At 53.3% G+C, this 20,059-nt stretch overlaps 2 protein-coding genes across 2 annotated transcripts in view; both read right to left on the bottom strand.

The window, feature by feature from the left end:
* The window catches only part of DNAL1 (dynein axonemal light chain 1), a 42,894-nt gene extending 25,250 nt beyond the window's left edge, over positions 1-17,644 (bottom strand). Inside the window, exons 1-4 of the mRNA XM_025215372.1 lie at positions 17,553-17,644; positions 17,245-17,454; positions 16,800-16,904; positions 8,563-8,608 (exon numbers count right to left, since the gene is read on the bottom strand). Coding sequence (XP_025071157.1) covers positions 8,563-8,608; positions 16,800-16,904; positions 17,245-17,454; positions 17,553-17,644 — 453 coding nt within the window. The remainder of the gene's footprint in view (positions 1-8,562; positions 8,609-16,799; positions 16,905-17,244; positions 17,455-17,552) is intronic.
* LOC112551876 overlaps positions 17,535-20,059 on the bottom strand; it is a 2,731-nt gene continuing 206 nt past the window's right edge. The window contains exons 2-7 of the mRNA XM_025215331.1: positions 19,401-19,583; positions 18,687-18,748; position 18,557; positions 18,353-18,505; positions 18,077-18,136; positions 17,535-17,887 (exon numbers count right to left, since the gene is read on the bottom strand). Of these exons, the coding sequence (XP_025071116.1) occupies positions 17,876-17,887; positions 18,077-18,136; positions 18,353-18,505; position 18,557; positions 18,687-18,748; positions 19,401-19,583 (471 nt within the window). The 3' untranslated portion in view covers positions 17,535-17,875. The remainder of the gene's footprint in view (positions 17,888-18,076; positions 18,137-18,352; positions 18,506-18,556; positions 18,558-18,686; positions 18,749-19,400; positions 19,584-20,059) is intronic.

Raw genomic sequence — 20,059 nt, 5'->3', positions numbered from 1 at the left:
CGGGCCCGCGGGTGACGTCATGGGGGGGGCTCCTCAGGGGGCGGGGCTTCTCAGCCAGGCGGGGGGAAGGGGTCAGGGTTGGTCGTGCCTGGCCGATCCCGGCTTCTCTGCAAGGAGGGGGAAGCCCTGGAATAGGTGCATTGGGTTTTGCACCCCTCACAGAAGCGCGTGGGGTGCTGCTTCTGCTGCCATGAGGGACCCTGAGTCGGGAGAGGTGGAGGAGCACTGCCCTTTGCGGGGCAGCCCCTCTGGCAATGGTTTCCCGAGGATGCCTGGAGAAGCTTTGGGGGTCCCCGCCCAGCAGCTGTTCTCAACCTCTTTGGAGTCAGGCTCCACCTCCCTAACTGTCTGCAATGTAACGAGGCCCCGATTGAGAATTACTGTTGTAGGGCCTCAAAAACTCCTTATTCCAGCCGTGCCCAACCTTTTTACCGTGTGGGCCAGATGGGCAGTTTTATGTCCGTCCCCAAACCAGACTGGGCTGCTGGGCTTCATCCCACACATGGTGCTGTTGTGGCAGGGCCCCAATCTGGCCATGGAGGGTTGTGCACAGCCTGACCCTGATCTGTCTGCCTGGGAGGGGGCAGGGGAGAGAGGCCTGGTCCTGAGCTGGGGAGGAGGGAAGGCAGAGTGGCCCTGATTGAGAGGTGTTGGGGTAGGAGCAAAGCATTGTGGCCCTGATCTGGTTGGAGGTGGGGAGCAGCCTGGCCTGATTTGGGGGTGCGTCTGGCCAAGATCCTGTTGCACAACAGTGACTAAGGTGGGGCTGGATCTTGCTGCACGGAGCTTCCACCGCTCCCCTGTTGCCAAATTTTCCAACCCATGAGGATCCAGATGCCATGGATCCATAGGCTGAATTTTGCCTGCAGGCCTGTTCAATTATTAAATGGGATTCAGGACTAGTGTAGAAAGGATTAACATGACAACTCATTTGATAAATGACAGAAAGGCTTTATTTACTACAACTATTCACTGTTAAATGAGCCTAAAGCAAAGCAAAGTCCAGTATGTTTAGCTGTAAAAGTGATAGTATCTCACCAATAAAGGCAAAAAGGCGGTCGCAGTCTCATCAGCTTCTCAAGATGTGCATCTGTTCACCAGAAGATCAGCTGGGTCCAGTAGCTGTTTTTGTCAGAATGATTTCACATTCTTAAAGTGCACCCTGTTAACTGCTTCATTCCTCTTTTACACCCTTTAGCCCAACATCTTCAAAGCCTTTTTGTAGCTGTGTAAATCAAGAGAGAAACACAAGCAACATTTAAGAGGAAAATCCTGTTAGTCAAACTGTTCATTATTGGTTATCAGAAAGTCCCAATTTTCATTGAATTACCTTCCTCAGTAACAGGAGGTTATCGATTTGTACTGAGTTGGAATATATCAAGAAAGTGCTTAACAACCAGGAAAAACACAAAGGTTTTTAGGAGTTGTCCTTGGAAGATCAAGGGAACCACTGAGGCAAAACAAAAGTAAATCAGGAGGAAACACCTATCAAAACCCATATGGAGAATGTTTCTTCCTGCACATAAACATAAGTTAATTGGAAAGAACTATTTACTATACTAAGTAATTGAGGATAGACATTTTACACAGTTACATACCAAACACACAGAAGCCTGCCTAAAATCGTCATAGATGCACTGTAAGTGATGCCTTATTATTTGTTTTCAGAAGGTCCAACTGCAAACACATCTTGTACTATGCAATTGTCATCAATATTTTTGTAGTTTAACTTTTGTGAGTAGGCCCAGATCAACTTAAGCTTCACAGTCATCATCAGGGCCAGTGGCTGAGCAACCCTGCCTCACTTAATAAGGAGTTTACTGGACTCTTTTTAATACTGTCTTTCTCCCCTAACAGCACAAGGCAGCAGCAGTACAGTTGTTGGCTCCTCTCCATGCTTGTTAAAAAAACAAGAAACAACTTGTCCCCCTTTGACTGGTTTAATTTTTCTGTCCCTTAAGACATTTTCAGTTAGCTTCAATGGAATGACTCCATTAACTGAGACAGGAATGAGGCCTAGGTAGCAAAATAAAATAAAATAAAGTGCTGTTCTACTTTTTCCCTTTGTGAGAGACTCCTGTTGATATGAATAACATAAATGTTTATGTGTTGAGAGTGAAATAAAGGTAAAACACTGAATTAAATTAATTAAAATTGACTTGATTTGCCCTAGCTTATGTACCACGCAGGAAGTTGTGAACTCTTTAAAAAGGCCTGCTGTGTCTGAGTAGGAACAAGGCTGCCATCAGTGGCGAAGCATAGGGGATGCACAGGGGGGGCATGTGCACCCCCTGTGAGCATTGGTGCACCCCCTAAAAGCAGTGTTCCCTGCTTAGGTGATGGGTAGGGGGGGCAGATGAGAGCACTGGTACCCCCCCGAAAGCTCTGGCTGGAGAGTGGGGACGCCAGGACAAATGATCCCTATGGTCCCCCCCACAGCCAACTGCCCAGAGAGAGGGGGGGGGGGGGTGTTCCCTTGCAGCGGATTGCACCAGCTGGAAGTGCTAGCAGCAGGATCAGCTGCGGGGGGACCCCCACCTCCTAGTTGCTGAATGGCCGCTGCGGGGGCAAGTGCCCCCCCGGACTCAGGAGACACCAGTTGCCCACGGCTACCATAATAAACAAAGATTTATTTTTTCATGTAACAGCTGCTGCTGGATTTTCAGCAGGGCTAAGGATCCTTGCAAAGGCAGAGTGGGAAAGTTGAGAAAGTTGTTTTGCAAGAGCATATATGCATGTTTGTGACTGGCTCCTGAGGCAGGAGAGGGGAGGGAACTCAGGGGGGTATAACTCAGCCAGGCTCAGAGAAGGGAAGGAGCCCCAGGGCCACAGAGCTCAGGAAGGAACCATCCTGCAGCCTGCGTGTGAAGTACACCTGGCCTTAGTGACAGAGAGAAGGCAACCTGGTATCCTTTTTCCCTCTGTGAGGCAGAGGGACCTGTGTGTGGTAAGATACCACAGGCAGCTGGAGCAGAGGAGAGCTTCTCCTCCCCATACAGGCTCTAGCAGAGAGCAGGACTTTCTGAAGCAGCAGCACCAGCCATGGTTATTGTGTTGTGGGTGTGAAGGAGAGCTGATGTTTGTTAACCCTGTGTGCTCCTTCTGAAATTCATTGGAGTCTCAAGGTTTAAGCTGGGGAGTTGTACTGAGGATGTCTTTGATTCAATTTGTATAGTGTGTTTTAGTTCATTGATACCTGCCTTTGAAAGTTAGATTATTGATGTCCTGTTCTGCTATTAACCTCATTCCTATGTTGACTGTTTTGTAAATAATAACCTGTGTAAATCGTTAGCCTGTATGTACTCCAGTGTGTGGGGAAACCAGAAGAAAGCACTCCATGGAGAGGTGGCTCCAGCCTTAGGGACTGGGAGGTTGACTGAGACTGTTGGACACCTCAGGACCCTGAATTTGGACGTGGCCGCTGTTGCAAGGAAAACTAAATTCAGTCATGTCAAGTTGACCGAACTCCCAGAAGCTTTTTTGAGATGATTCAGAATTGGTATTGATTGTGGCCTGAAGCTAACCCCAGTAAAATGCTGACTGCACATTTAATACAGAACAATAGGACTATACAGTGCTGACCATTAGGACTAATTAAACGTAAGAACAGGAAACATAACAGGAAAATATACCAAGTGTGTAAGGATATGCTATTGTCTAACTTAGAATCTACCAGTTAAAATATTATAATCTCCTTAGCTAGCATTAATGATGATGATGTCACTAAAGGGTTAAATAGCCTAAGCAAGTGAAGTCAGTGTTCACTGTTCATTGTATGGATTTCTAAGGGAAGATCAAGTCTTTGGATGGGAGCAGCACAACCCAGGAAGCTTTCCCAGGGCGGCTGGCTGTAGGAAGTAACTCCTGCATAACAGCTCTAGACATACTGTGAAGCAGTGAAGAGTCACGTTAATGTGCTCAGTCTTTGGTAACTGTTTGCTTATATTCTGGCAGTGCCAGGAAAGTTGACTCCTTGTATTCTGGCAACCCCAGTTGATTAATTGCTTTGTGCATAGTAGATGTTTTGTAGTCAATAAAGCTTCTTACTGTTTGTCGGATGAGTGCCAGTGGTTAATCACAGAGTTCTCCTTGCCCACAAAGAAGTAGGGCTCAAATGAGTTTCAGCCCAACAGCCGTGGGTAGCACCACAGCTAGGGTTACATTCAGATAAGCATAAAAATACTATGTGCTCTGTTCGCATACAACTGAATTCTTTCTTTAGGGTACTGGTTCTCAACCGGGGGCCTGTCACTGCTGCTGCTGCAGTCAGGTGAAAATGCATTTGCAGAGCCAGATTGGGAAGTGGCTGTGGCTGGGATGCCCACTGTTCCCTACAGCCCCTTCTGGGTGGACCCCAAAAGCTCCCCCCAGAAACAGACATGAGATAGTTCCAGCTGTTCTGGATGCCTCCATTTATGGGAGATGTCATGTGAGATTGGACCAGGAAGGGCTGTGATGACAACAGACGCTCCTGCGACAGTTGCTTCGTGATCTGGCTCTGCAGGCACAGTTTGATTTGGCTGCAGCAATGGCAATGTTTGTGTTGTGGCACCCCTGAAAGGATCTCATGGCACCTCAGGATGCTGTAGCACCCTAGCTGAGAACCACTGCTCTGCAGTCTCAGTTGAGAACCAGGCTCAGGAGAGGAGTGTGCGCGCCTAGGGGCACAGAGTTCTATTATCCTAAACTTTACTTCATCTTTTCCAACCTTTTTCTATCCCACATCTGGCTTAAGCCTGCCAATAGCTACTTCTCCCAGTCCCCTTATATGGCACTCCTCAAAGCAGAGCAGGTAATGCATGTGGCAGCACCTGCCCCTCACTTCCTCTTGGCCTCTCTGGCAGTGTGGGACCCAGCACAGCAGAGAGCATCACACCAATGCTCCCACTGGGAATAGTGGGGGATGCTTCCTCCTGGGACTGTGCAGGGCAGCTCTTCTTGCTGGACTAAACCCTGGCTGGAGCTCCAGGGGTGAGCAGGGCATGGGTGGGGTGTGTGGCCAGTCTGGCTCATGGTGAGAGGACATTATCTCTCCAAGTCAGGCAGCAATACCCAGGCTTCAGCTGGAGAGCTCTTCCCTCAGCTCCAGTGGGAGTAGAGAGGGGACAAGCAGGGGACAGGATCCATGCAAGCTCCTCACTTTACCAGTACTGCCATGAGGGGCAGGGTACTTCAGTAAGACTCACAGGGAAATGAGGAAGCCCTTGGTAAACCTGTCTGACTGCCTTGCTGAGTCAGCATAATGCTGAGCAGCCTTCCCTCACCTGTCCCTGGACGGAGAGGCAGGCAAGGGTATCTTGCCCTTGCCTTGCCTGGTCCCCCAGAAAGAGCAAAGGAGCTTCAGGTGAGCCCTCCTGGGAGTTTCTCCTAGTGTGAATGGAGAATCCCACAACCTCCAGGGGTGAACGTTCTGACGGGGTCTTTTGTAAATGCCCTTCTGAGTGAATCCACGTGCCAGGAGACCAGCAGTGTGCACTGCCCCGGTGGCATGGTAGGGAGCCAGGGCACCTCTTCTACTGGGCAGTGTTGCCCTCCCTCAGGCCAGACAGACCTGACCCTGGCCTGTGGTAGGGCAAGGGCCCTCCACTGTGCTGTTGTTCCTGAGAGGCCATCTGTAACATGTAGCCAGACCTGGCTGCTTTGGTGGGGTGGAGGTAAGAGGCAGGTGTGCTGGAGAGCCAGCACCAAGCCAGGGGGCCTGAGCCAGGGCTGTGCGGTCCTACCAGCCCCTCAGTTTGCACTCCCAAGGAGATGGACCCTGCTGTGCTGCCCAGCTCACACAACCCTGTGCCCCCAGCTCCGTGCCCTGCGCAGGCTCAGCAATGGAGAGGAGAACTGTCCTGCCACCAGGCGTGGGCCCTGAGGCCTGCCCTGCTCCTTGGCTGGCAGCTGCAGGTCCCATGAGACCTGGGACTGCCATGTGGCAGAATCTCCACCCCCCCACCACAAGGCAACACTTGCCCAGTTCATGTCTCCCTGCAGCTCGGCCCAGCTTATCCCAGTTTCCAGCTAACATGGAGTCCGCAGCTTCTGCCGTCGCTGGCTCCACCCAGGCTCAGCAGCTTGGCTGGTTCCTCCATGCTTTGCCATGGCAGCAAGCATTGCATATGGAGGCAGGTGGAAAAGAGCCATTTGGCACTATAGAGCTGTGAGAAGAGCCAGGCAAAGGGAGCCCTAGGGCCTCGGGCTGGCTCCCCAGTGGGGAGCAGGGGCAGCATCATAGCTTAGCTTCTTGCTGAGTGAGCAGCGGAAATCAGTGCTTCCTTTCTGGCAGGATTCGCTCCAGGCCTAGTGGAACGAGGAGGCCATGGACTGCGAGTGGTGCCAGAAGGAAGAGGCGGCCATGTGGAAGAAGAGCTGGCTGGAGCAGGCCACCCAGAAGTACAGCCTGACTGTGTGGAGCCAAGAGGATTATGTCAAGGTTGAGCAGAGCCTCAGGTAGTATGAGGTCTGCTCGGTGTCCCCCTCTGCAGAACTTCTTTTCACATTTTGAACCTTTGACCCCCATGTCACTCCTATCTTGCTTTTGCTTTTGCTTTTGCTTTTGTTGTTTGGCCCTGCAATGGGGCTATTAGTTAGCTGTGTGGGCCTTAAGGCCCACATTAATATGGAGAATATAGATAGGCAAGTAGCATGAGCTAGCAGTACTGTGGGGGTCATTCTACCTCCACTATCCATGCTTCAGCAGCTGTAGGGGATTGTGCTGCTCTTAGGCTGCTCTGCCCTGCAGTAGGGGTAGCACAGGGCAGGCCCATCGCACAGGCCACAGGGCCAAAGCTAGATGCTCACTCAGACCATGCTCAGGCCTTGGCTTCTGCTGGGACCCTGCCCCAAGAAGGACCCTTGCCAACCCATCTGGAGCATCAGGCTTGCCCTCTGCAGCTCTGGATGAACTTGAGGAGCATGAGCTGTTGTGAAGATGACTGGGCTTGATCAGATGCGTCTGTGGGAGAAGAGGCGTAGCAGCCCCTGGCAGGAAGGTTGTCGCCCTGCAAGCCTGCAGTCAGGGAGGACAGTCATTGCCTGTGCATGCGGCTGGGCTGGCACCTGTCAGCAGCCCTTGCATCTTCCTAAGAGTGCAGTAGGATCAGACTGAGGAGGAGCAGAAGCAGCCAGAGGAGAGGGTAGCCCAGCAGCTGAGGCACACAAATGAGGTGTAGCACCAGGCACACGAATGCCAGGTGCACGAGGTGCAGCACACATGCATAATCAAGTAACCATTTTCAAGAAGGGCAAGTGGCTGGAGGAGGAGGCTCACCAGCATAGTGAGTGCATCACCAAGCTCAAGAGGATGGAGGAGCTCAGGTGAGAGAGTGGGACCACATGGGTACTCGGAGTGTGCTGTCTCTCCCTTCCCTGCTCCTTCACCAGGTCCTGTGGCAGGCTGAGGTCCTGAGACTTGAAGAGTGGTGCTGGAGTAGGTCAGTGGGCCCAGGCAGTGGGCTGGAGAGGGCAGAGCAGCTGGAGCAGGGTTGTCTAGGCCAGCGATGGGAGCTGGTTAGAAGGGCTGGAGCTGTTCACTTTACTGTGTGCTGCCCTGAGCTTCCCTTCCTGCCCCTGCGCACTTCCCAGCTCACTGCGGGCTGGGTCTCCATGTGAGAACAAAGCTGGAAGCTGAGTCCCTCCAGCTGGGCTCAGCCATTGCTTTCAGGCCATGCAAGCATCCCAGAGTGCAGGGTGTGTGTATGCAGATTTGCTGAGCAGGTGTGTGGGGGGGAACTCCTGCTGCCTGGAAGGGTTGTATGCACTTGTCCATGTCCCAGCCCCCAGGGGTCATGTCAAGGCCTAGGCCTGAGCATAGCTGCTGCCCCACAGTTCCCTGTGTCCCCCTGGCCAGGGCCTCTGGCTGTAGCGCTGCAGCTCTGGCCAAGAGGAGATAGACCCTAGTGAGGGGCTGGGCACTGGCTGGATGGGCCCATGGACCAGACTTTCATGCTGCATGCAGCACACAGTCCAGTCCAAGACCCACGGCAGTAGCATGACAGGGCTCTGGGCCAAAGCCTCAACATCCCAGGCCTAGACTTGTGCAGAGTCCCAGAGTTCCGGTGCCAGGCTGGAAACCCAGAGCCCTTGTGCTCCAGCCCACGCCAGGTTCAGTGACTGAACCATTAGTGATACAGTTAATAAGCGTGTAATTAAATTAGGACATATCCACCCTTGTTTTTGATTGGCAAAAATAATTCCTCCAAAACGATGCCAGTAAGGGTTGGGCGAACAGGCATGTAACAGGGCAAGGGCAGTCCTGTTCCTTTGATGGGACAAAGTTGCAAGGGCTGGGGAGAGTGGGGTCAGGGACAGGGAAAGGATAATTACTTAGTAGACACAGTTGGGAAGGGGAGGGCACCGGGTGAATGTTGACTGAGTAGGAGCCAGCAGCTAGTATTTAAGTCCATGGCAGGGGGTTTCTTTTGCCCCCTGGAGCACCCTTGAGGAGATTCAGTGGGGATGCCAGGAGCGGCAAACCCAGCGCTGGAACAGATTGCTGATAAGACCGGCTGACCGGGTAAAGGTAACCACGGCAACCAGCAAAGCAAGGAGATGAGGGAGAGAGGAGAGACTTACTGGACAGGTCAGACCTTCTCCGGCCAAGAGAAGGTCCCGCTGGTACCTGTGAGAGAGAGAAAAGAGAGCGAGACTGGAGTCGAGCTGACTGACTCAGGGGAGTGGGCTGCATGGTTTCGGAGGGCGAAAGGAAGAGAACAGCTGGGGTTCTCCACAACCTGCAGGGAATTCACTAATAAACCAATTTTCTTTTATCCCACTTCTGGGTGATTTACTACACCCTCTCTTGCTGGGGAATTAACTTCTTATTCTTCCATCATTCCAAAGTGTGGCAGGCGAGCCCAAGGGAGAGAGATTTAATTATTCACCCCCACACGGCCACAAGGCACAACAGTTGATCAAAGTGTTGTTTGTCAACTGTAACTGTCCACAGTTACACAACTGCTGACTTGTTAGTATCAGAACAGAACAAATCCCTCTACGGAGGCTGTGGGGATGAACGGGTCCAAATCCTAAGGGCAATCTGGTAGGTGATGTGAACAGCTGGTTCCCCCCTGAACCCCCTCCCAAGACTGAAAGAGCAGAGTTCTCCCAAAGGGAGACATGATACCGGTTGCTCTTTCCAGGACCCAGGGCTGCTTCTCTGTGAAGCAAAAGCAGGAGCTCCAGTGCTGGGCCCCGGGACAGCAGAGAGTTGCAAGAGCCCTTTCTGCTTCCCTGTGGCCTGCTGGGGAGTTGCTCATCGGGGGAGACTGCGCCCCAGACCAGCTTCTGCTAAACCAGGGGTGTCCAACCTTTTTGAATGTGGAGTTGGATCATGAACTTTTTATCACCCAGTGGGCCAGCAGGAGCGGGCGCTCATGTGACCTGTCCAGTTGCAGGGGTCAAGGGGTGCTGCCTGACCCTGCCGTGTCCTCCCTGGCACCTGGGTGGCCTCGAGGATGCTCCCACACCTGCGCACCTGGGCTCAGCAGCCAGGGGGACATGTGGGGACTCTACAGGGGGGTGTGGGATGTGCAGGGACACCCCCCTGCTCCCTCTCCCCTGGGGCAGCCCAAGCCCAAGCAGCAGGGGTCCCTCCGTCCCTGGGGCCCGCAACTCACCACCCCCAGTGTGATGTCTGTGGGCACGGGGGGATGTGGGGAGGTGGGGGCGGCGCCGGCTTCCCACCCCGACAGCCACAGCAGCAGCAGCATCTCCCGCAGGCCCGGCCGCAGCATCCTTCCGAGCCAGCATCCGCGTCCCCTGCGCCTGCCCCACCGCTGCACTGCGACCTGCTCCAGCCCACGCAGCCAGCAGGGACCCGCACAGGGTGGGGCCAGCATGCAAATGAAGGGAGGGGCAGGGCTAGGAAGGGAAACCCTGCAATGTGGGAGAGGGGAGGAACTGGCATGCAAATGAGGAAGGGAGGTTTGGGGCAAGGAAGGGACACCATGAAATGAGGGGGGAGGGGAGGAGCCGCACCGCGTCAGTATTGTCAAGCTGACACCATGCGTGTGGGAACCTTGTCCCTTCCCCAAACCTTCAGCAGCCTTTAGGAAGCTGCTGAGGGGATGGGGGAGGGACAAGGGGTGGGAACGAAAGTAAACAGCATTTACTTTCATTTCCTGTCGCAGCACCGCGGGCCACAGAAAATGCTTGGCGGGCCACATGGCGGCCCACGGGCCGTATGTTGGACAAGCCTGTGCTAAACATTAGGGCTGTGCGAAGCTTTGGTCCCTGATTCGATTTGGCAGAAATTCATCCTGATTCAGCGCCTGAATCTCTGAATCTGAGTCGAATCAGAGGACCCTTTAATCTCTCTGAATTGAATTGGAACTCTCCGAATCAATTCAGAGAGATTCGCAAAGATTCGGCAATTCAGACATAGACGCAGCTTTAAATGTTTTTTCTACGTACCTCTAGGTAGCAGGCAGCTTGTGAATGCTGCAATGCTGGGGCACATGGAGTGTCCCACAGGAGCGCAGGGGGCTCCCCAGCGCGCTCGGCAGCAGACCTGGAAGTGGACCAGAAGCACTTCCAGTCCATTTCCAGGTCTGCCAGGAAGTATGCAGGGGGGGGTGCCCCCTGTGCCCCCCCCCGGCTCAGTGACTGGTGCCTCCTGGGTCTGGGGGGGCACCTGGGGTCCCCCTGTGGCCCATCACTGAGCCGGGGGGCTGCAGGGGTGGGGGGCAGTGCGCTCCCCGCAGGATCCGGAAGTGGAGCGGAACAACTTCTGGTCCACTTTCGGGTTTGCCGCTGAGCACGTGGAAGGCCCCCCCACGCTTCTGTGGGACACTCCATGCACCCCAGCATCACAGCAATCACGAGCTGCACTGGTACCTCGAGGTATGTAGGAAAAACATTTAAAGCTGTGTCTGTGTCCAAATCAGCATCAAATCTTCAGATTAAGATTCGGCCGAATCAAATCGGGGACAGTGATATGAATCAATGAATCAAATCACTGTCCCTGATTCAGGCTGAGTCCAAATCGAATAGGGCCCGCTTTGCACACCCCTACTAAACACCTGCTGTCTTTTTGTACATCTCCCCCAGGTGGAGGCAAACAACAGCAGAGGAAACCTTCCTTGGAGTCTACCTCACAGCTAACCCGGGGTGACCAGGAGGGTGGGCAGGGTCTGGATCCTTCCACAACAGGGGTGGGCAAAATGTGGCCTGGGGGCTGGATGTGGCCTGCCAAGCCATTCTATCCGGCCTGCGGGGCCCCTAAAAAATTTAGAAAATTAATATTGATCTGCCCTGGGCTGCCTGTCATGTGGCCCTCGATGGCTTGCTGAAACTCAGTAAGCGGCCCTCTGCCCAAAATAATTGCCTGCCCCTGTTCCATGGGAAGGTGTGTGCAGAGGCCAGGAGCCCAGGGGCAGGAACCAGGTGAGTGGCTGTGAGATGGATCTATTGCCACAAAGTCTCTGATCTGGAATCAAGAAGCTGCTGGGAGGCTGTACTGTGTGTTTTCTAAATGGGGAAACTGAGGCAGGGGCTGTGGGAAGGATTTCCCCAGGGCCACTCAGGGAGTAAATGGCAGAGCCAGGGATAGAGCCTGGGAGCTTCCCCCTAGTTCTGTGCTTGGCCTTGTACTAGTAGGTACCCTCCTATGGGGTGGAGTGGAGTGGTTGTCTTGGGTGGGTGCTGCTGTGTGTGTGTGAAGCTGTTTGTTTGTCTTCTGTGTTTTGTACATGTGTAAGGTTGGGAGTGTGGCCTGCATTTGTGCCCTAAGTCTGAGCGTGAGTGCACGTATATGCCTAGCAGTGTATATGCACTGGTGCAAATTGAGTACACATGCATGTGTTGGTGGTGAGTTGCCTGTGAGCCAGTGGTGGTGGCCAATGTGTGTGTGCACATGCATGTTCATTAAGGACAGGCCTGCATGTGTTTGCGTCAGGGGTGATATAGTACAGCCAATGCATCTCTGGGGCAGTGTCCCAGGGGGCTTCTGTCTGCTGTCTGCCCTTACACCTCCTTTACTCTCTCCTCCATCCCACAAAAGTTCCAGTTGGGCAGGGAGCTGGTCTTCATCCTGCAGGTACAGGGAGCTGCGCTTCCAAACTCAGAAATGGGCCAGGAGAGCTAGGGTGCTCGCGCAATCCCAGCCTGCCTGGCACCCGGACCATGATGCCAAGGTGCCTGGTGAAGAGGTGCTGGGGGGGAGGGACATGACATGGAGCATCATGAACAGCACTGGGTGACTATGTGGGGCAAGCAACCAAAGTTTCTCTAGGCCCCTGCGGAGAGCGGCTGGAGCTTCCTATTTTGTCAGGTGACTACTGTTGCTGGGAATGGAGGGGTGGCTCCTGCGGCTTGATGCTGAGCTGTGAATCCACCACACTCTCCCTGCCTCAGGCAAACAGGCCGGGGGGACAGGTGTAGGGTTTGGGATAGCTCAACTCAGGCTGTTAGAAAGGTTTGGGTTAGCTCGGCTTGGGCTGTTAGCAGGGTTTGGGGTGGCTGGCCAGTCCTAGGCAACAGCTCGTGACTGGCAGGTGCCCACAACAGCAGCTGCTCTGCACCCTGACACATTTCTGGGTCCAGGTTGTGACCTAGCAGGTCTGGTCTGGTCAGGCCTCTCCATTGCTGAGCCAGGCCAAGCTGGATGGGCTTCCCCTCTTCATGCTGTTGTCCCACAGTGCAGCTGACCTGAGACATACATGAAAAGCTGAAGGACAGAGGGAGAGGAGCCAGAGGAATATGGATTTTAGCGCAGCACAGCATGTGGGTTCTGTCAATAGACCTTCTGGGTTTGGCTAAATCCACGTATCACCTTTTGCTGGGGAAGCTCGGGACCCTTTCTAGAATATCCCTGCCCTTCACACTCCCCATGGACACTGTCCTGCCAGGCCCCTGCTCTTCCTTTCTTAATCATTTGTTTTTCTCACTGTTCAGTGTTTGTTCGTAGTAACAGAGGAAGCTAAGGGGGAACCCCACATGGGAGCTACCTCCAGGATGGCACTGCAGTCTGCCACCAAGCATCACTGGGAAGAGGACTTGTGCTGTGCGAAGCCCTACAGCAGGTTCAGGCTAAGACCTGTTCCCCACTTGATTTTTAAAAGAGCTGAAGTCCTGGGAGAATCTCTGGGCAAACTTCCCCAGCTGGATCTTGGTGAGGCCTGTACCTACTAGATCCTAGAAGAGGGGAAATCCATCAGCCTGCCCAACATCTAAAAGAGCTGGATGGTATCAGCAACAAGGAGAGGAGCACCCATCCCCAGCTGTGACAAGGAGCAGTGCCAGGAGCAGCCCAAGTGGAGCAGAGCCCCTGAGCTGTAGTAAGGAATGGCAGTAGCAAGAGCTGAGCAGTGTCCTCTGTCAGACTTCCCAGTTACACGAAGCAGAGAGGAGAGGGGAAAGGTTGTAGCCAGCAGCCCCCTTGTCTCCTCTAGCTACCAAGTGCTTCCTGCATGGATCTAGGGGAGAAATCTTGTCCTGTTGACTGTGATACCTGTGGCCACAAATACATGAAACACTGATGGTGCATTAGCTCATTACTACTGCGCAGCAGTGTCCCATGGCAGGAAGTGTGACATGATGCTGCTGTGCAGTATTAACAAGCTACCACACAGTCAGTGTCACAAAAACGCCATTCGGCGATGCTACTGAACAGTAACTCTGCTATTGCACAGTACTGACTGCACAGTCAATGTCTTGTGTAGATGTGGCCTATGAATACTTAGTTTGAGCAGGCTACAGACCATTAAGGTCTTCCCCAAGATTGCTTCCGAGTTCCATCTTTACGAGACCCTCTTACAGTTTGCTATGGCTTGTGAGTGGGAAGCATGTTCACACGGGAACCACCAGGCAGCATTTGTTTTCCCAGATGGGGGCTTGAGCCAAGATGAAAATGTGTGTCAAACATCTACATTCAAGCTTGGCCTGTGCTGCTGCCATTCAATGCCTGGTGGAAGGGTTACACTGTAAACCAAATTGTTCTCCCTACTTAGCTGTTTTCTGAAAGGGTACTCCATTTGCAGCAGCAAACAAGATGCCCTTTGGCTATATCACCAAGCCAGAAGGAAGCCATTTAAATGGGCCAGACATGCTATATATTTTTTTCCCAACCAGCTTGCAGGCCTGGTCTCATAACAATCTTTTGATCAAGAGGGACTGAGCAGGAAGCCTCATCCAGCTGGCTGAGGGAAGAACAGCATCATTTCCTTCCTGTGAGGAGTTAGGCTTTTCTGCACTGGGCGAAAGGGCCGATCTGGCATCTCAAAGCAGCACTGCCCCACCACAAGCCATTCTCCAGCTGCCTCCTTGCAGATGGTCAGAGAGAGGGAAAATAAAGTGGTTTCTGATGGGAAGGGAAGAGGGACTGGGCAAGGGCATGTTCTGCCCCACAGTAGAATATGGGGCTCCCTGGAAAAGCTTTGTGTCTATCAGGAAGACTCTTTGGAACAAGCTGTGCCTAACAAAGTGACCCACACAATATGGCCATTGTCATTCTCCTCTGACCATCTTATCTCCCCACAGAATCCTTCAACTTGTTCTTGCTGAGTCACATTGACTAGTACAAAAGAAACTTCTCCAGGTGTTGGCCTTGCTGGAGCACTGGTCAAAATATATTCTGCTCACACAAAGTCTTTGCTGAAGCATTGACCAGAGTAGGCCTGACTATCAAACCTGACCGATGCATGAACTCCTTCCAGAGCCACCGGCTTCCCTGAGAAATTCTGTGTGCAGGTGGAGCCTTTGCAAAGCTAGCCCTGAGGCTCTGAAGGTCTCCACATATTGCCCAGGCTACCTCAGACTTCCAGGGAGTCACATATGGCCCACTACTCCCCCGGCCTAGATTGTCTATTTTGTTAGTTCAGAGTGTTTATGAAGATACCTATTTTTGAAGCTGGCTGTGCCCATCACTGTCACTCATGCAAGCCAGCCTTTTTACTACAATAACAAACCACTACATACTCACACACACACACCAGCTGCTTCTCGGTGACAAATAAGCTGCTAACTGGCTTCACCATCTTTTAAACTCCTCATGTTCTAAGTCAGGTTAGCTTAGAATGAATCTACACTTTCTGGAGCCGCTGTGTGTGTCCAATGTACTTGTGTTGTTTCTTTTCCCAGCAGGTATTCAGAACAGGATGCAAATTTCTCTGGCTGAGAGAGTAATCATTAACATTTCTCCTCAACCTGCTTCAGTTCCTGGGACACTGGACAGATTAGTTACCCCTCTGCCATCAAAAGCCAGGGCTCACCCAGCTCTGCTCAGTCAGTGTTTGCAAAAGGACAGTCCAGGATGGTCAACCAGCCCCTGCCCTATTCACAGAGACTTTCTTCACAACACTCCCCTCTGGGCCCAGCTGCTGCACACTTTCAAAACAGGCTGCTAGCATAGAGTTTACCCCCTTGCCCCAACAGGGCCACCAGCTACCACCATTCCCCTCCCCAGCATGCTCAAAAAGGTCTTGCTGGCCCTCCCCAAGCTGAAGGCATTAAAAAAAAACCCATACAGTTCAAGGGGGTTACACTGCGAATTCAGGTCTTTCCATGCTGGAGTGATCCTAATAGGTTCCTGCATCTTGCACTCAGGACAAGCAGGTCCTTCCCAGCAGTTTAGTTCAATGGGAAAGCAGCTCATTCCCTGCAGGTGGATCCAACCTAGGAAATAATGTGCTCAGCAAAACCTGAACTTACTGCGGGGGAGAGAGGAGAGGGCACTTTGTATCTAGGATGGGGGAGCTGCTCCGCCAATAGCTCTGGGTGTGGAAAGGCCCCTTTGCCCCTTCCTTGCCCTGCAGTCACCCAGTGCCTCTGCCTCAGGCAGATCATTGCTGGTGCCCTCTAGAAGGGAAAGCCCCCATCCTATTCCCCACCCTTTGAGCCAGCCAATCCTTATGCCCCCACCTTTTCCCAAGAAACAGTGAGGAGAAAAAAGCAAGAAAAACGATGTTTTGTATGGGACAGCCCTTATAGCAGGGCCCTCCTGCCCTGAGATATGTGTTACTGGCAGGTGTTTATACCTCTTACAGGGACAGTTGACAGCACTTAATCACGTGCCAGTGGTATTGACTCTGGTGATACCATTAACAGTCTGCTGTATATTTCCTTTTAAATATTAAAGATTTTTATTCCATATAAATATACAATACAACAAAATCCTGCTGCCTTGTGGGTACTCCTTGGTTGGAGGTAGGCAAAGGAACGTCATCCAGAGAAAAATGTACCCTTGCTGAGATGTTTGGCAGTCAGCAGCAGCTCTATCTGTTGCTCTCTGGCAGAAGCTACAACCTTGGAGGCACTGAACATCTGGACTCAGTCTGGCCTTTGGACTCTGTCTCAATGGTCTGAAGTGGGGGTGGTAGGTCTAGGGCAGCCTCCACTTCTCCATCCTCTTGCCTAGGTGTATGTGCCGATGGTCTTGTTGTGATGGTTGTATAGACCTCTTGTGTATAAACCACGATCAAGAGGATCAACGGTTGCCAGGACAGTACAATACCAGATATACAAACTGGTGCAGCCCTGCCTAACTGCCATTTTTGCCCTCACAGAGAGGCTTCCACGTTGTCTAACATTTACTTCTTATTCCTGCTTCAACAAGCGTTCTGTTAGTTTGAGAGGGTGTCTATCTCAGCACTAGACATGATGGAGGACTGTTTAACATTGCAAGTCTCAGAGCTACTTGAAGGTGAAGGAGATCATCAGAAGGGACCTGTTGTTTTCAGATGATGCAGTCCTTGTGGCTTACAGTGTTGATGCCCTGCAACATCTCATTACCAAGTTCTCTGACTCATGCAAATACTTTGACCTAGCAATAAGCATGAAGAAGACTGCTATCATGCACCATGGCTCTTCATAACCTGTTCCAGATATCACCATAGATGGTACTTGTCTGGATGTTGTTGACCAATTTTTCTACCTTGGCTCGACTGTTCCCAGCAATGTAGATCTTGATGCTGAGCTTGCTAGTAGAATCGGCAAAGCAGCCAAGAACTGCTTGGGCTTTTGTAAGACAGAGTCTGGAACAATAACTAACTGTGAACTGAAGTGAAAAACCATATATATGAGGCATGAGTTTTATCCACTCTTCTCTATGGCTCAGAAACATAGAGGACCTACTCCAAACATACCAAAAGTCTAAGCTGCTTTCATATCAGATGCCTGTGAAAATTCTTCGAATAAGAAGTTTCTGGCAGAGCAGGGCCTTGTCTATGAAGAGAAAAACTGACAGCTCATCAGGGCTGTGGTGCAAAATGGTCTGCCAGGGTTGTGCTCTGTCCAGGAAGGGACAGGTAGGCTTCCCACCATGCCTGGGCCTTGTAGCACTGATTCCGGATGCTTGCTATCTTCACGAGGCAGGTGCCCGGCAGGAAGGGCATGGTGTCAGCCCGCTCCTCTTCCCAGCAGCTCCTACCTTGCTGTGTGTTGCACACGACCACAGGGCAGTCCTCATCAAAACGCAGGGTGAAGTGGAAGGTGATGTTGCTGTTCCCACACCGTAGATTCAACATGAACCTGCAACAGGATGAGAGGCCAGTGTGGCTTCCACCATGGGCAGGGTGGATGTGGCACCGCTTGGTGCAGGGCAGGGGGATGGGGCCTTGGGGCAGAGCCTGACAAATACCAGGAGCTGGGGGCCATTGCTTATGGCAGCAAGGATCCGGCATTTGCTCTTGTCGTCGATGCCTTCCAGTCCTGATGTCATGTGTTGGACATGGAGGGGCAGCTGATTTGGATATTTTCCTCTGCTTCTCCCTCAGCTGCGTCGTGGGTGGCTTGGAGCTGAACTCACAGCTCTTCCTTCCCGTGCTTCCTGCTTGGTGCTGGCAGGGGCAGTGCTCCAGGCCTGGGAGGAGAGAGGCCAGCAGGACCTCCACGCTGCCACCATGGTGCTACCAGGTCACTTGCCCTGGTCGTCTGCCGGCCATGCAGCCTTTTAGGACAGGCCCTAGGAAGGACCAGGTGAGAGGGGACAGTCACCACACCACCAGTGCCCTGTCCAGGGCACAAAGGGTCTGAGTCCTCCATGCCTCCGGCACCCCATAGTGCATAGAGCCTCACAAGACCCCACCTGGCACCCCTGGTCCTGGAACGTAGCCCACCCCAAGCATGGGGTATGGCTGGCTTGCAGACCTACCTTTCCCCTGAAGGACATATTAGGGGTTGCTCTGGGCCCTGCCCTCTTGAGGATGAGATCCTGTTGGGGAGGAAGGATGAGGGAGTCAATACAGGGGACATGGGCCCACACACCTGCACACACATGGTAGCCACCAGCACAGGTTCACGGGCACATTGTATACACATATACACACACTGCTGTCTCCCATATGGACACACAAGCCCATGCACTGCCCCAGCACATGGGGGCACAGGCCACCAGAAGGTAGTCAGGGGCTGGGGCAGCAAGTATTACTTGGGGTGCAAAGGGCTTCAGCCCAGGATGTGGCCATTCTTTCAGTCTTTCCAGGCCCTGCTGGGGTGTGCAGGGCACTGAGTCCCTCTGGGCCACTGCTTTCTTCCTTGGAGCCTCCACCTTGGGCCTGCTCTGACAGCTTCTGTCGAGGCCCTAGGAGAGAAGGAGAGGGGACAGTCACTGTGTAGCAGTGCCACCCCTGACACTGAGGGTCTGAGCCCCTCATATCTGTGGGCCCCATAAGGGGGGAGCCTGGCAGGGGCCCCACCTGGTGCCCCAGCCCCTGGATTTGGCCCACCCCTGCCCTGGGGCATTGCTGATCAGAGGATCTAACACTCCCTGCACGGCCAGCCTGGGCAGCTTCTGTCTGTGCCTCAGGGTCTCAGGGTGGAGAGGCTGTTGAAGGGAAGAATGGGGGAGTCGGCATGGGGAGCAGCAAGTGCCTGCTGGGGACAGGACCTCACACACATGCACACACACAGGCCAGCCCACCAGCATGAGCTCACACACATATGTACACACGCCACCCCACTAGACACATACATCCCACCTGATGGACACCTCTGCACTTCTAGATGCCTCCCCAGGGCACATGGGCATGCCCATGCTACCACCCCCCAAGCACACGTGTGCACAAACCTGGGACCTGTGGGCAAAGCTCTTCATAGTCCATGCCTCTGTTTCAGAGAAATACCAGAGGTTCTAGTACTAGGAGATGCTCAGAGGCAGGAGCCAGAGGAGTCCCAGCCTGGCCTCTCAGGGTATCTGGAGATGCAGGGCTCTTTGGGGAGAGGATTTCAGACTGCTCAGCCAAGGCAAGGCACAGGGTTGGTCCCCATGGGCAGGGCAAGTGTTTGTACATGGCAAGGCACAGGGCACAGGGCACTGTTTCCTTCCAGGAGAGCAGACTGAGGCTCTGGCGGGGGGCGGGGACGGGACGGGAATGTGCCAGGTCAGGGAGCAGGAGGTGGCAGAGCAGGCCCAGCAAATCATCACTCCCTGTCCAAGGTACAGGGCACAGCTCTGCCAGCACCTCACAGCCACTCACCTGGCTCTTGCCCCTGGGCACATCACCTGTCCCCACATCTTCTCCTTCTTCCTGGCAGCATGGTGGTTGCACCAGCAGGCAGGCCCGCACCCAGACCAGTCTGTTGGTTGGTCTCAGTCTGCCAGGAGCAGGCTGTGGGGTCAGCTGCATCCCAGATCCTCCTGGTATCTGCAGCAGAGGCAGCTGGAGGAGGAGAAGAGCTGCTCAGCAGAAGCCCCCTTGCCACCCCTTTACCCCAGCAGCCTGCAAGCCACTCCCTGCACCCACAGGGAACGTGTCAGGCCCTTCCAAGTCTGCGCTGACTCAGTGCCTGGCTCCCAGAGCTCCCACCCATCTCTTCAGCAAGAGGCAGCCCTAGCACATGTGGCAAGAGCCAATAGCATCACTGCTAACAGGAAAGCTCTGCTCAGCCCATGCCTGGGTATGGAGAGGACCCCAGGGAGGACTCTGGCAGCTCAAGCCCCAACCATGGACCACAGCTGAGGTCACAGAGCTCAAGAGGTCTCATGGCCCACCCCTAGTTCCTGCCCTAGTAATGTGAAGCACCGCTCAGCTGGGCCAGAGGGCTTGGGCCTAAGAGCTAAGAGGTCAGGAAGCGGTGCGAGAGTAGCCCCAGCCAGCAGCACAAGCACGCAGTATCCCCATGCCAGCAGGAGGCT

The sequence above is a fragment of the Alligator sinensis genome, unplaced genomic scaffold (genome assembly GCF_000455745.1).
Source record: "Alligator sinensis unplaced genomic scaffold, ASM45574v1 scaffold1581_1, whole genome shotgun sequence".
NCBI lineage: Eukaryota > Metazoa > Chordata > Crocodylia > Alligatoridae > Alligator > Alligator sinensis.
The sequence above is the reverse complement of the archived record's forward strand: the minus strand, read 5'-3'. Positions and strand labels throughout refer to the sequence as shown.